This window comes from Hylobates moloch, unplaced genomic scaffold (assembly GCF_009828535.3).
Source record: "Hylobates moloch isolate HMO894 unplaced genomic scaffold, HMol_V3 SCAFFOLD_17, whole genome shotgun sequence".
NCBI lineage: Eukaryota > Metazoa > Chordata > Mammalia > Primates > Hylobatidae > Hylobates > Hylobates moloch.
The window spans coordinates 37572723-37589853 of record NW_026652292.1 but is presented as its reverse complement, the minus strand read 5'-3'; the positions used below and the strand labels follow the sequence as shown (position 1 = coordinate 37589853).

General features: G+C 36.8%; 1 protein-coding gene across 1 annotated transcript in view; it reads left to right on the top strand.

Annotated features, from left to right (window-relative positions):
• Positions 1-12807: 12807 nt before the first annotated feature.
• Positions 12808-17131, top strand: part of C6 (complement C6) — a 118311-nt gene continuing 113987 nt past the window's right edge. Inside the window, exon 1 of the mRNA XM_032135299.2 lies at positions 12808-13084. Coding sequence (XP_031991190.1) covers positions 13078-13084 — 7 coding nt within the window. The 5' untranslated portion in view covers positions 12808-13077. The remainder of the gene's footprint in view (positions 13085-17131) is intronic.

Here is a 17131-nt window from a genome sequence, read left to right as displayed (position 1 = left end):
CTGTAGTCCCAGCTACTGGGAGAGGCTGAGGCAGGAGAATGGCGTGAACCCGGGAGGCGGAGCTTGCAGTGAGCCGAGATTGCGCCACTGCACTCCAGCCTGGGCGACAGAGCGAGACTCCGTCTCAAAAAAAAAAAAAAAAAGAAAAGAGGAATATGTGCCTCACTGAGTTAAAAACGAAATGGCTTGTGCCTTTAAACACATGTGGCAAAGCTTAAAAACCAGTTTTCATCAAATGAGGTTGTATGCTACCTTCTACATAGCCTCATTCTTTTTTGTTGTTGTTGTTGTTTCATATCCTTTTTTTTTTTTAATTATACTTTAGGTTTTAGGGTACATGTGCACAATGTGCAGGTTTGTTACATATGTATCCATGTGCCATGTTGGTTTGCTGCGCCCATTAACTCGTCATTTAGCATTAGGTATATCTCCTAATGCTGTCCCTCCCCCTTCCCCCCACCCCACAACAGTCCCTGGAGTGTGATGTTCCCCTTCCTGTGTCCATGAGTTCTCATTGTTCAATTCCCACCTATGAGTGAGAACATGCGGTGTTTGGTTTTTTGTCCTTGCGATAGTTTACTGAGAATGATGTTTTCCAGTTTCATCCATGTCCCTACAAAGGACATGAACTCATCATTTTTTATGGCTGCATAGTATTCCATGGTGTATATGTGCCACATTTTCTTAATCCAGTCTATCGTTGTTGGACATTTGGGTTGGTTCCAAGTCTTTGCTATTGTGAATAGTGCCGCAATAAACATATGTGTGCATGTGTCTTTATAGCAGCATGATTTATAATCCTTTGGGTACATACCCAGTAATGGGATGGCTGGGTCAAATGGTATTTCTAGTTCTAGATCCCTGAGGAATCGCCACACTGACTTCCACAATGGTTGAACTAGTTTACAGTCCCACCAACAGTGTAAAAGTGTTCCTATTTCTCCACATCCTCTCCAGCACCTGTTTTTTCCTGACTTTTTAATGATGGCCATTCTAACTGGTATGAGATGGTATCTCATTGTGGTTTTGATTTGCATTTCTCTGATGGCCAGTGATGATGAGCATTTCTTCATGTGTTTTTTGGCTGCATAAATGTCTTCTTTTGAGAAGTATCTGTTCATGTCCTTCGCCCACTTTTTGATGGGGTTGTTTGTTTTTTTCTTGTAAATTTGTTTGAGTTCATTGTAGATTCTGGGTATTAGCCCTTTGTCAGATGAGTAGGTTGCAAAAATTTTCTCCCATTCTGTAGGTTGCCTGTTCACTCTTATGGTAGTTTCTTTTGCTGTGCAGAAGCTCTTTAGTTCAATTAGATCCCATTTGTCAATTTTAGCTTTTGTTGCCATTGCATAGCCTCATTCTAATGAAACCTTATTTCCCAGCAAACTCACCATTTAAGAGAGCCCTCCCTTGGGCATAACTTAAAGAATAGGACCTCCTCCTCCTACCCATCCAGATTCACATTCTTTTAAAACATTCATCCTTTTGCTGTTCATTTATTCTCCCTTGCCTTATTTTGTCCATTTGTAAAAAAGAAGATAGCAATAGAACCAACCTCATTAAATTGTTCTGAGGATTAAATAGGTGAATGTATATAAAATATTTTGAAAAATGTCTGGCATTTAGTAAGGGTTAAGCAAATGTTTAAGAAAAATTCTCGACACAGGTGTTTCTGCCATATCACTATATATATATGCATTCACACATTTTTCAAAATCATACATTAAACATAATAGGGTTCATGGAGAAAAACAGTGTTAGAAACAGATCCCTTAAAACCTACAGCACTTTTTGACCAGGGCACTAACAAAAGCAGTAACAATCCTAAAGCGAATACTAGCAGAGTTAAATCTCCACTTGCCTTTGCCCTAGAACCTGAATCATTTTACCTTCCAGTGTCTAAAGCTTTCTTCTTGGAAATGGAGGGCTTTAAAAATAGTTGCTTTAATACAAGCCAGTTACATCCAAAATAAAAATGTGATTCAGGAATGTATTTTGTTGTTGTTGTCATTTTGTTTTAACACGGGGAAATGTCTTTCCAGGTTCTAATCTTCACTTACGCTACCCTCAGATAGTTTAGCATAGTGGACAGCACAACAGTTCTTAAGGCCATTAACCAGCTACTATCTTGGACTAAACAGAAGACATTTTGAGATTTTTCAACTATTTTTTTAAGATCTGCAAATATCGTTACAGTTTTATTTTATGTAACTGTGAGGAAACTTACCCTTGATCATGTCAAATGATGGACATACTGGGAAAAATCATGTTTGGTTCAATTTGTCTGCCCTGTTGTGCTAACATAATTTGCCTCATTACCAATTACATGTGAGTTAATTTTCATTTTAAAATACTTGTTGTAGCAAACAAGACTGTAGATGTAATTTTTAAAATCCAGAGGATTTCAGAATTGTGGCTTGATAAACAGTATCTTACAGGTTCAATTCCCTCCAAATGGTCTTTTCAAAAGTGAGTAACTTTTGACTGGCCCAGTTATTAAAGGTTAACAAACCCTGATGAGTTAGAAGTTTGGAATACTGTGTGCACTGGTGCACCCTGGTGGTAAGCAAAGGGCAGTCAGACTCCAGGTACTCGGCTAATGTATCAACTAGGGAAAGTAGCTCTGTGGCTTCAAGTGCCATTATATCTCAGCCAGTAATAAACATATGAAACTCAACTCTGATCTTCCTCAGAGGACATTCTTTTGTTGTTGTTGTTTTCCTTCCTTTGGTCATTGCTCATTGCTTGATTTTTTTCCCTCTTTTCTAATTTCTTCTTCTAAACTGTATTGGAAAAGAAGTAAAGATTTCTACTGTTGCTCTAAAGTCAAGAACTGTTTTTCTCAAAGATTTTAGGCCTTGGATCCTTTGAAGGGTGGATGTGATATGACAACAGGCAGCGGGTCTCAAGCAGCTTTTGGATCCCCTTAAAGATACCTGCTGCTCCCATGGATTACTTGTTGCACTCGTTCTTCCTGCTCTTCCGTATCACCAGAAAAAAGAGAATCCAAGGACAGCTGTGGATAAGGTATCAACAGCTATCCCATCAACAAGGAAATTCTTGTTATATTTTAGGCATTTGTTCTACTAGATATACCACCAAAGTCTACCTTAAGCACCCTCCAGAACCATAGTCTGAAGATCCCAAGGGTAAGAAAATCACAATGCAAAACCTAGCTTACTTCACTCCAGCTTTCCACAGCCTCATGCTACACTATTTTCTTTAAAAAAGTGAAGTGTTCTGAGGTCCCATGTCCAATATTTCAATGCATGAACACTACTTAGACTAAAGTGAGGACTTGCTGAGTTTTATTGGATTGTTTCTGTTTTTCGTTTTTAAATTAGAGATGAAATCTCACTATGTTGCCCAGGCTGGTCTTGAACTCCTGGCCTCAAGCAAGCCATTACACCCAGCCCTTGCTGAGTTTTAAGTAGATTAAGTCAATGGAACATTACCAGCATTAGCTGTGATCATGATAAAAGAGAAAGCAACACATCTCAGAAGAATGGAGAGCTCAAATCATTCCTCAAACTACGAGGACTTGAGTGGAAGAAAGGGAAAGCCAGCTCATCCTAACATAGTTAGAGAGAGGTGGCCCATTTGAACGTGCTTTGAATTTCCTCATCCTTGCAGCCATTCCCCATCACCTTAGTCAATAGGAAATCATCAGTATACATTATACTTTATTTGCCTTATTTCAGAGACACTCCATGTGGACTCAGAGCTCCTAATGATAGTGTCTGGATTCTGACATCAGATTACCTGAGAAGCACTCTTTCTAAAGTCAGAAATAACTGTCAGAGCCAATGGATGAAACCAAGTCCCCATCTGGCTGATGTCTCTGCTACCTTTGGCCTGACTGTGTAATCTCACACCCTTCTCCCAGATATGATCTTCTTCTCATGGATCTTTTATTGGCTCTATCTCACTCTAATGTTTACTCTGATCTCATGGTCCTTCATTTCTGCCTTTCTCAGCATGTCAGTTCCATTTTCCTATCCACAGACTCAGCAAGTCTATAGAGCTTCTGCTGCCCACTTGCTTGTGGTCCTGGCTTGCCATGACACCAGAACTGACCTCATGCCTACATAACCATTTAACTCAGCATACTATATTATCAGGTACAGTCATTGACCTTATCTAGTACAGCAAATGCCCGAGAAGGAGAAACTGCTTGGTCACATTCAAGCCAAAAGATGAACTAGCTGCAGGCCACGTCTAATCAGTTGGAGGTGGTGGTGGGCATGCTACCCACTTAGTAGGCCCTGTAGGGAGCACTGCGTAAACATTAATTGACTGTCGGCTCATGGCATGCATTCTTGACTCTTCGCCCACAACTGTTGTAGTCCATTATTTATCTCTTATTATTCCCCTGCCCTCCTGTCAATTCTTTGCTATATTCACAATGGAGGTTTTGCCATTTTTGCCTTACTTTTTCATGCTTTTACAGATGTCATTCTCTCTGCCTGAAATGTCTGTATTGTTTTTTTGTCTGCAAAATTTATCTTGCAAGACCCAACTTTACCTTCTGTGGGATAACTTCCCCTACTGTTGTAGGCACTAAGTTCTCATTCACCTTTGCACTTACTTCAATTGTATACTTATTGTACCCTGGGGACACTGTGTATTAATATATTTTTCTTCTGTAATAGAATTCACATTCTTTGATGTACATGAGTATCTCTTAGTAATCATACCCTTTTTTTCAGTGCCTAGGACTGTATCAGGAATGCAGGGATTCAATAAAGATTTCCTGAAAGAATCCATATGTAAGTGAGTTAGGAGTTTAAAATGAAAATGGAAATATTAAATCAAGGATAAGGAAAAGGGGAAGAAAGACACTGAAACAACTTACATACAACAGTCATTTTTTCAGGATTCTTTTGGCCAAATAAATGCCTGTACTAAGACAAATTTTTACTGCTTCACTGACTTCCACAATGATTGAACTAGTTTACAGTCCCACCAACAGTGTAAAAGTGTTCCTACTTCTCCACATCCTCTCCAGCACCTGTTGTTTCCTGTTTTTTTTAATGATGGCCATTCTAACTGGTGTGAGATGGTATCTCACTGTGGTTTTGATTTGCATTTCTCTGATGGCCAGTGATGATGAGCATTTCTTCATGTGTTTTTTGGCTGCATAAATGTCTTCTTTTGAGAAGTGTCTGTTCATGTCCTTTGCCCACTTTTTGATGGGGTTGTTTGCTTTTTCTTGTAAATTTGTTTGAGTTCATTGTAGATTCTGGATATTAGCCCTTTGTCAGATGAGTAGGTTGCAAAAATTTTCTCCCATTCTGTAGGTTGCCTGTTCACTCTGATGGTAGTTTCTTTTGCTGTGCAGAAGCTCTTTAATTTAATTAGATCCCATTCATCAATTTTGGCTTTTGTTGCCATTGCTTTTGGTGTTTTAGACATGAAGTCCTTGCAGTGTGGTGATTCCTCAGGGATCTAGAACTAGAAATACCATTTGACCCAGCCATCCCATTACTGGGTATATACCCAAAGTATTATAAACCATGCTGCTATAAAGACACATGCACACGTATGTTTGTTGTGGCACTATTCACAATAGCAAAGACTTGGAACCAACCCAAATGTTCAACAACGATAGACTGGATTAAGAAAATGTGGCACATATACACCATGGAATACTATGCAGCCATAAAAAATGATGAGTTCGTGTCCTTTGTAGGGACATGGATGAAACTGGAAAACATCATTCTCAGTAAACTATCGCAAGGACAAAAAACCAAACACCGCATGTTCTCACTCATAGGTGGGAATTGAACAATGAGAACTCATGGACACAGGAAGGGGAACATCACACTCTGGGGACTGTTGTGGGGTGGGGGGAGGGGGGAGGGACAGCATTAGGAGATATACCTAATGCTAAATGATGAGTTAATGGGTGCAGGAAATCAACATGGCACATGGATACATATGTAACAAACATGCACATTGTGCACATGTACCCTAAAACCTAAAGTATAATAAAAAAAAAAAAATTTTTACTGCTTCAATTGGCTTCTCTGTAAAAGGTAGAGCTACATTTATGGGGAAAGAAATTGATACTGTAGCTTATGCACCATAAATCACATTACAATTAACTGCCTTTCTGTTAAATAAAGAAGCTAGCTATAGCTTTTCTTAATGCTGATATCCTGGACATATTCTTAACATAGCAAAGCTTGCAATTAGCATTATTAAATCTTTCTAACTTGTATTTATTTGGGATAAGAGCAGGGGGTCAGCAAAATTTTACTTATAGAAAATTAGAATTATTTTCTAATTTCCTAATATAGAAAAATAGAAAAGAAAAATTATATACTTGTTCAATAAAGAAGTGTTCCAGTTATTTATTGTTTCATAATAAACTACCCCAAAACTAAGTGATCTAAAACAATAATCTTTTATTATATCTCAATATTTTATCTGACTTTAATTCAAGTGGGACTCAGCTGTATAATTCTTCTGCTCCTTGAGGCGTTTGACTGTGGTCACTTTGTGATATTTAGCTAGATGAGCTGTTCTGGAGGGTTCGAGACAGGTTTCTTCGCATTCCAAGAGCCAGGGTGGGGGTGGCTGGAAGGTTGGGCTAAGATGGGCCTCTCTCTCTCTCTATGTAGTCTAAGTACCTCTTCAGCACTCAAGGTGAACTTTATATATGGTGGCTCTGGCCTCCAAGAGACCAAGGTGAAAGCTGTTATACTCCCAAAGGTCAGGACCAGAACTGATATAGTGTCAGTACTCTATTGGTTAAAGCAGTGGCAGGGTGGGATTCAAGGAGGTAGCGGAATAAGCTTCATCTCTTGGTGAGGGAATAGCATGTAATATAGGCACAGGAGAAAGAAAGGCAGCCATCTTGGGATGGCTACCACGGAGATATAATTTTATTACTTTTAAGAAGATAAGAGTAATTTGATTCATGTTTCAATCAATCAATAAATAGTTACTAAATGTTTTTTGTGTGCCTTACTCTCTGCTCAGTTCTATTGGTCATGCCTTGAAGTCCTCAGAAGGCCTGTTTTTATAAGTAAATGTCATTACCAATGATACATTTTAGAAAACATCACAATTTGGCCTTAAGAAGAAATCAGCTGTCTCTGCATTAGGTATTAGAAGAGGGAGAAGTTTTATTCTAGCTATGTGTGTAACTTTGAGTAGTTTAGCAGATATTTTCAGGTTTCTGTTTATCTGCAAAATTTACTTAACTAATCTTTATTTAGTAAACACTCTATATCTTTACTGGTATAAGCACTGATGATACAAAGAAACATGGACTATTTATGTCCTCAAAAGCTTTCAAGGAAGGGACACATTCACAAATAATCGTGATATACAGCGATGTGCTGAACATTGAAGGTTTCTTTCATATCTAAAGTGATGTGACTCTATGAGTTTTAATTAGCTCATAAATAATTCATGTTTAAATGAGTGTCTTTGAAGAACTTATTAATATTTTCTTAAGAATTTAAAATATGCATCTGTACAATTTGTTTATATTATTACTTTGACCACATTTTAATCTGTTCTTAAAGAGTCATAAAACTCTGGAACTGAAAGTGACTAGGAAGATAAGATATTCAACCCTTTTTTTTAATGGACAAGGAATCTGGGACACAAAGAGGCTAAGGGACTTGTTTACTTCACAGGGCAGGCCAGGCCAGCATGTTCTGCATCTCACAGATCTGCCTGCCTATGAAGACATTTTGGTACAGCATCTCTTTGCCCACTGAGGTGCTAAAACCCAGAGGCTTGTAAGTATTATTGTACTTTGTTTATCTTCTCCAAAATTCCTGTGCTATTTTAATGAAGAGAACATCTTAGTCTCTCTCCTTCACAAATTTTGGAAATTAGGCTGTGACATGTTGACATATACTTCTTTGGCCACGGAGAAAAGTCCCTAACTATATACACGCTAAGCATACCACCACAAATTCTATTTGTTCTGTAATTCCTAACTGGAGATTAGCATAGAAAACACAGTTGTTCACAAACCTAAAAATGTCTTCATTACTCAAACCACAGTATTATCTTTATTTTTTAATACCCATAAGCAACAGGACATGTACTAGAGACATGGTTTCTATGAGCCTCTCTTTTCTTTCTCTGAACTTTCAGAGAGAAATATAGATTTCCAAAATATTGGTACTGGGAGGAATCCTTAAATGCCTCTAAATTAATCTCCATGTTTTGCAGATATGGAAGCTGAAGCCAGACGATAGTTTTTTTTTTCTAAGTTTCCATAGATAATGACCAGAGCTTAAATCAGAGTTCAGCTTTTTGGTTCCTAGGTAGTGCCCATGTCTAAATGAAAGAGCTTTGCTAGCGCATCCTAAGAAAACTGTATTCTCATTTTGGATGTATGCAAAAATGAGATTAAAGTCATTCTCTTCCAAAGGGAAGGAATGTTAGTATTTGCCATATATCAGGGAACAGCTTCCAATCCCTCTGTGCCTCTTATTTATAAGGACGTTTTCTTCTCGAGTGATTCACTTGGTTTACAAAGGTATGCTCTGGATAATAGGTAAACTTTCCACTTGTCTTAAAAAAGTAAGACAAAGGGAGTGAGATTTCCATTTTTGCTTCAGTGATTTATTGCTGATATCAAAATTGTTTGCTCTAAAAATTCCTTGAGTCATTGTTTTCTGCCCACAGATGATTTCCTCATATTTTTCCAAATTAAGGAATTGTTGATATTATATTTTAATAACAAATATTTGTGCAAACCAGATCTTCCTTTAACTTCAGCCAAGATCAGTGTGGACATGCTGTAAACCAAAGCAAAAACTAGTGGGAGATAGCCACTCATTGCAGCAGTTGTGACTACATTTGTGCTCAGTGGTTGCATATGTGGTCTTTCTGTTATTTCTCTTTATTTAGGTATAAGAGACCATTACATCTTCCTAAGTCTTCTTCTCTTGTTCATTCTTCTTCCTAAACATTTAACTCTTATCTTACCGTGATCTTTCTGACATTTTCTTTCTTGCAAGTATCAGTACAAATCTATTAAAAGACAGAACAATATTTAGGCACCACAAATGTTTATAGGATAAAAACAAATCATCTAAGAGAAGAAGTAAATATTTCACTTTTATTCTCTATGTATTGATGTTATATAGACATAGCTTGACTCTTGTGTATTTTGAGTTAGATAGAAAACATTTTATTATTTAAAACATAGGATCCCAGTGAGTAGAGCTGATCTCTTCTGACCTAATCATGAAGGAAACATCTACATGTTTTAAAAAATATCCTGATTCTGACACTTAGACATAAATGCTCTTGGATGAAACCTGGCTATTGGGGCACAAACCCCTGAAGCTCTCACTCACTCTTGTCAGTGAGATTTACCAAGATTTCCCTCTGTTACTAATGTAGCCTAAAATCATATCTTCAGGACAGCTTTTAAAAAATTAAGCAAAAAGCTAGCCTAAAGAACATAGGCAAATAGAGGTCAGACTTAGCCTTTCGGCAGGCTGAGAAATCTCCATTTGGTTGTGGAAGCAGGCTTAATGAAAAGATAGCCATTAATTAAATAAACCAGACACTGCAGTTTGGCCAGAGGAGGCAATATAGGCACCAGCACACTAGCCAACTTTTAGACCTTACTAGGACAGAATTACACATGTTCTAATGACTTGGTTTGGTTGAACCTATGATAGGCACTTCCTGAGAAAGAACTTCAGAGTCTGTGCCCCTGAACCATCAATCTCATCCTGCTTTTTGGCTTTATCTAGGAGGCTGAAGCTTACTATAACATCTTGGTTGCATCCTACTCTTCCACAGTAACATGAGGAAAGAAAGAACTATCCCAATCTCTAGGTTTTAGGAGATAAATAACACAGAACAGTTCTTTTGGCTCTTTTTTTAAATAACTTTTCTTGCTGGCTCCAACTCCAATCCCATCCCCAGTACCTCAATGCCAGCCCAGGGAAGTCAGGACCACGTCACTCTGGGTCCTGTCTTCTGTCCACTACCCTCTTCAAGGTATACATGGATAATATGAAAAGCTTTGAAAGCTGTTTTTTTTCTATTATCTCATCCTTAGCACAGCTGTGATATCTCACTGGACTCTGGCCTAATGGTTTTTATGGAGTCAGATAATTATTCATAGGACTTATCTTCATTGAACACATGCTGGGGAGAAAAATAATAGCAGGATACAGGAAACATTATCTGCTTCAGATTCAAAAATTGGCTTCCAACTATTTGATTCTGGTTAATGTTATGAAAGAGGAATAAATAGTTTGCTTTCTGTTGCTATTAATGCTTTTGCTGAACCCTATCCCATAACTTAACAATCATACATCAGAAAAAGCAGGTATTTCATGCTACTTATGGGTGATGGGAACCATCTATTAATATACTGTATCTGTTGGTCCTTATTGAGACCAGTGGCACCTATTTCTGCCATGATATTGAGGGAAGAGAGTACAGTCTATATTTGAGCTTAAGTGCTCTGGTTCCAGTGACCTCTATGAAAACATAAGAATGTCACCTAGATGGGGAGACACACACACCAACCTATTGATGCTCCCAAAGAGTACTTTAACAGGTTTTGTTAATATTGGGTAGACTGAATCTAAAGCCATAAAGAGAAGCAAGATTGTCTGACAGCGGAGGAAATCAGGAAAGATTTCTAAGCAGGTCAGATCTTGTATGTTGTAAAAATAAGGACACTATACACTCAGCAGCTGTCATACATACTCTGAGTACTAAGGGGATGTTTAGAGAGAAACAACTGAGAGGTATAGGAGGAGGGGAACCCTAGGCAAAGTTGAGAGTGATGGCGGTGAGGAGAGATAAGGTAAGATGGGACCAAAAGCAAATCTTGGCTGAAGCTTAACCTTGTCTGACCTTGAATTTTGAGGAAATCAAGTGACCTTAGGAAGGAGTAGACATTGTTCAAATAAATTATGTGAAATTTGTATTTACAGTTTTTTAAAAAGTCAAATAATCTTAAAAATAGCAATATCTTTCACCCAATCTACCTTAAGTTTTTATTGATCTTTCTCACATGGAACAGTGAACTATCTTATCAGCCTATAAACTAGCTGCACATGGTCACTTGTTCTATTGGTCACTGCAAAAACTGTAAATGTTGGGGAACAAATTCCATGAGATAGTCATGGCTTATTTCCAAGTTTGGTCCCTTGACACCCTTGTAAATGACATCATGCTTCAATTCAATCCCAAAAACAAAGACAAAAAATTACCTTTTTTGTCTTTACATATACTCATGTTATGATAGCTTTCTTCCTTAGGTTGTAGTGAAGAAAAAATGAAAAGACTTTAGTCAAAATAAAAAAATAAAACTAGTTGTTTTACTACCTGATCTATGAGTAAAGAATCAAATACATTGAATATCCCTCCGTTTGAAGGAATGCTTTTCAGATAGCGGGTAAAACTAATTTGTTTTGCAGCCTTCACCTTGTACTGGATGTTCAAACATATTACCTAGTTAATTAAATCTCTTCATAAAATGATAATGCTTGTTTGCACACTGACTCCAAACAGCAGTCACGTATGAAGTTTGTCGTAGCCAAATGGATTACAGAACACAGAAAAGCAAAATTTCTAATAATCTCAATTTTTCTAAATCAAAGAGTGCCTCTCCATGTTTTCTAAGAATGGAAACAAAAGAAAAGGTTGAATTTCACCGCAAAATTGGGAAATCAGTTATACAAGCCCTATCCATACAGATGTACACAGTCTTAAAAATGAGACTTTTAAGATATCTTTTGAGTTATCCCAGAAGACACAAACTTCCTGCTCACTATGCACACCTAAAGGACCTCAAAGAGGAAGAAATAGTGAGATAAAAAGTCCTTTCTGTGGAGGCAGGAAGGAGGAAGCAGCATGTACAATAAAAAGGCACAGTGGTTTCAGGTGTTAAATTCCTCCTTGATCCTCATACCACAATACAAATCTGAGCTTTTGCTCCATTTTAAATTACTTCAAACAGTGCCTACCATCTTGGAGTGTGACTGTAGCCTTTACAAATTGTTTGCTATAGTTTTATCCCTCTTTATTTTATCTTTTTTATTTTCCCTCTCCTTCCTGCCCACCTTAATTCTCAATTCCAGTTTTGTAGAACATATTTTAGGAAAAGTGGATTTTGAGAGTAAAGAAGAAAGGAAAGAAGGAAGGAAAGAAGGGAAAGAGACAGAAAAAGAAAGAAAAAGAAGAAAAAAGAGAAAGAATTTTCTTGCTCACTCATATATACACAGGATTTTATTTTTTGCCAGCAGTTTATCCTCCAAAGGAATGTGTCTTGCTTATTATATAATTCAGTATATTTTATTCAACAGAATGTTTTTTATTCATTTTCTGTGTAATCTAGAAACCTGTCAAAAACATAGAATTTGAAAGTATTTTGAATGCAGAAAAAAAATCACCAAATTCTGATGTAGTGACATTGCTATTTAAAAAAGAAAATCAATCTCATTAAAAATGAAGTGAAAGATAATAATTTTGGATTGATAAGTGACAATTAAATAAGTTTTAAACTACTGTTTCTATTATTTGAAAATTTTAATTGTAAGTTGATTTTAAATATTTGAGATGCAACTCCAATCTTTCTGAATTTGTGACTTTTAAAAATTGAAATAGAAAGTTTTTGCAATGTTTAATTTGTGTAAAAAAGCACTAAAAGTGGATGAAAAGCAAAATATTCATCTGAATTACTTTTGAGGAAAAAAATAAGCAGGAGATGGAGGTAAGAAGATAAAAACAGTTGTGTCTGGATTTGCATTGAGTCTCTATTGCAATTTCTTTTAAAAAGGAAACTAAAACGTAGAGATTCTCAATCCGGTTTAGCATACATAGGAGTTTCTCCGTCAAATATACTCGTCTCTCTTAATTTTGTATGTTGTCAACATAACATTCATTGAATTTTATTCTGAAACTGAGTCTTAAAAACTGAAATACTTCTAAAGAGAAATGTTTCTAGCTTAAATATTTTAGCATATAATAAGATTCCTGCTGAGAGCTCATAATAAGAAATATGAAACTAGTTACTCTGGACTTGGATTTTGATGTGCCAGAAGTATCTGCTGGTATTTCTTCAAGTCATAGATGCATAGTAAGTTTTCTACTTTTTTCTTCTTTTTTTTTTAATTGGTGGGCATGCATATGAGGTTAGTGCTTCTTGAAATGGCTGTTTAAAAGATTTCCAGATGAAAGTTTACAAAGGCAGTAGTTGAGTTTTATAGAATATGGTTTTGGGGCCGGGCGCGGTGGCTCACGCCTGTAATCCCAGCACTTTGGAAGGCCGAGGCGGGCAGATCATGAGGTCAGGAGATCGAGCCATCCTGGCTAACACGGTGAAACCCTGTCTCTACCAAAAATACAAAAAAATTAGCCAGGCACAGTGGCGGGCGCCTGTAGTTCCATCTATTCGGGAGGCTGAGGCAGGAGAATGGTGTGAACCCGGTAGGCGGAGCTTGCAGTGAGCCGAGATTGCGCCACTGCACTCCAGCCTGGGCGACAGAGCCAGATTCCGTCTCCAAAAAAAAACAAAAACAAAAACAAAAACAAACAACAAAAAAAAGAATATGGTTTTGGGTACATTTGTGATGGTGCTTTTTATAATATGTGATTGCTGTGTTACAATGTCTTTGTGAAGTCAATGGAGATTTCACATTTGGAAAACAAACCTTTGTGTAGTATCTTGTCATTACTAATTGAAATGTAATTTTGTCAAATCTAACTTGTTCATGTTTTCATTTTCATTCATTCTGTTTCTCCTTACTCACAGTATCCATCTATAGGACTGGTGTGTTTAAGACTAGAGAAGTTGCAGGCTTTTTTTTTTTTTTTTTGAGACGGAGTTTTGCTCTTGTTGCCCAGGCTGGAGTGCAATGGCGCCATCTCGGCTTACTACAACCTCCACCTCCCAGGTTCAAGTGATTCTCCTGCCTCAGACTCCTGAGTAGCTGGAATTTACAGGCATGCGCCACCATGCCCAGCTAATTTTTTTTTTTTTTTTTTTGTATTTTTAGTAGAGACGGGGTTTCTCCGTGTTGGTCAAGCTGGTCTCGAACTCCCAACCTCAGGTGATCCGCCCGCCTCGGCCTCCCAAAGTGCTGGGATTACAAGCATGAGCCACTGTGCCAGTAGTTGCAGCATTTTTATTTGTTTGTTTGTTTTGAGGGGGGGTTATTTGTTTGTTTTTAACTGAACAACTCTGGATTTACTGAAGAGAAGGGATCTGAAAGCACTAATTACAAGTTTTGATATGATGTGTTTGAAACTCTGTGCCTCCAATATTTGCAGTATGTCCTTTTTCTGAAGACAGTTATATAACTAAGTCACAAAGCTGGCATGTGTGTGTGTATGTGTGTGGTGTGTGTGTGTGTGTTCAAATTACTACTTCATTTCCCTAGGCAAATGAAAATTTAAAAAGTAATCAACTTGTGTTTTATACCTTATAATAAGCTTGTAGTGGACGAAAAGAAAAATATTCATCTGAATTACTTTTGAGGAAAAAAATTAAACTATAGGAAGCTTTGGCTGCAATTCACGAATAACCTAGAAATCATTATCCATAACTGGATAATGAGTAGATACATTGAATAAAATAGTTCTTCTCCTCAGAGATGTTTAGATTTCCAGCTGGGAGTGGTTTGTTTTCTATAGGACATTTGCAAATGTGTGGGGACAGCCCAGGCTTTTAGTGGGTTCAGGCCAGACATGCCAAATAATCCTCAATTTCTATGAGACATTCTGGTTTAAGGAAGAACTGACGCATTATAATGCCAATAGCACCCCTATTGAAAGCTGATGGTGTCCCTATTCTTAATAGGTACAACATTTGGGAGATATTAGAAAAACATAATGGATAATTTTATTCTTTTTAAGTGCAGCCTCAGGCCAATAAAATGAACTAATTAGGCAACAGAAACTTCCTCTTCCTAAAATTAGAGTTAAGGCCCACTTATAAGTAATTGGTAATTTAAATTCTCAATATTTATGCCAAGGGGTTTACTGGGTTTTTTTAAGGTGGTAATGTGCTGAAAACAGTTTAAATCTTGTTGCAGGAAAATAGTGCTATTATCTCAGAAAACAAGAGATTTTTTTTTTTGTAATTTCAAGGGCTCAAAATTGGGACAACTATGCAGTTTTTAATGGCATTGGACCTGACCTGAAAAATAGAGTTTAAAATTGAAATTAACATTTGTCAAGAGCCTGGACATCATTGCTTATGTTAACAATGGAATAAAACACAAGATATTCTAGAAACCCATATACATTCACCAAGGAATGCAAAGTAAAATAAGCACATATTTAGTTCACACTTTGCCAGCTATTTTTACTCTTTGCTTCTCCATTAAGAAGAACTAAGGTTAGATTTATATCTTTTTTATAATTTCATCAAACATTTGATTTAATCATTTTGAATTTGAATAAGTAAATGTTTTCAAGTACATTAGAACAAGATCCCCTAAAGGCAACACCAATTTATTACATTCTCTTTTTTAAAGCTTTTAAAATGAAACTTCTCATCTGTGACAGTGACCCAGAGTCCAGTTCATTATTAATGAACTTAAAACCCATAAACATGTTAGTTGATCTCACTGTATATGTGATATGGTTTGGCTCTGTGTCCCCACCCAAATCTCACCTTGAATTGTAATCCTCATAATCTCCACATGTCAAGGGTGGGACCAGATGAAGGTAATTGGATCATGGGGTGGTTCCTCAATGCTGTTCTCATGACAATAAGTGAATCTCATGAGATCTGATGCTTTTATAAGTGTCTGGCATTTCCCATGCTTGCACTCATTCTCTCTCCTGCCACTCTGTGAAGAGGTGCTTTCTGCCATGATTGTTAAGTCTCCTAAGGTCTCCCCAGCTATGTGATACTGTGATTCAATTAAACCTCTTTTCTTTATAATTACCCAGTCTCAGTTATTTCTTCATAGCAGCGTGAGAATGGGCTAATACAATACGTATAGATGTGGTTACTTTCATTCAACAGGTCTTTCCCTCTGTTCAATATAAGTAAATTCTTTGAAGCTTTGAAAAATATTTTTTGCACTCAAATAGCATCAAAACACTTAAATAACTGGGTTCCAAGATCTGACATTTAGAAAAGGGCAGGTCTGCCTTCCAGTTTGAAACTTTTTCTGTTAACATATAACCTTCATATTTTCATTTAAATGTGGTTGTCTCATATTTCAGCTAATAAAATCATTAAACCAAATCATGAAATTACTACAGTGTAGATACTTCAGCCAAAAAAAAAAAAAAAAATTGAATAAGTGTCAGAATCCTTCTTCACTTCATGTAGAATAAAGAAGTTTATAAAATTTGACTTCACAAGTCACCTTGGATTTTCAGATCTGTATAGCAATGCATTAATAATGACTTTCAAATGTGTTTTATGTTTCCTATCCTGATAATACATTAACAGGAGCTTTAAGTCAACATTTAGATAATACCAAGACTATGTTATCATAGAATAATAAGAAAAATTAAAGCAATTTAATTTTTGCTTGTGAAGACTGTGCCTGGTGGGTTTTTTCTTTGTTATTGTTTTTTTTTTTCTTTCTTTCTTTTTTTTTTTTTGAGATGGAGTCTCGCTCTGTCGCCCAGGCTGGAGTGCAGTGGTGCAATCTCGGCTCACTGCAAGCTCCACCTCCCGGGTTCACGCCATTCTCCTGCCTCAGCCTCCCATGTTATTGTTTTTAAGTCGTAAAAAGTAAAGTTTTATGATTGGGTAGAAAAAAATGAGTTAATTATGTAAAAATATTTTTTTCTATGTGAAATTTTAAATTTGATTTAAAAAATTTATGCTGATGGTTGTTAAGCTTATTTCTTTCTTTTAAGTAAATAATATCAAATACATACATGTAGATGGGAACAATCCAGAAAAGCAAGAAAATTTGATAATTAGCCAAAAAATTAAAAGGAAATATGTCGGTGGTATCTTCCTAATTCAGCATGAGGGGGCTGAGAGGTAGTATATATGTCAGCCTTAGATGGGAGAATAGACTGTTAACAACAGGGAGGGCAGAGTATGTGCCTGCAAAAGCAGGTAGGTGAGTAGATGTGATATAGTTGTTTGTGGCTTTCTATTCTGATAGCTTCTATTTTCATAGTGGTAACCCTTCCTTAAACCTAAAGA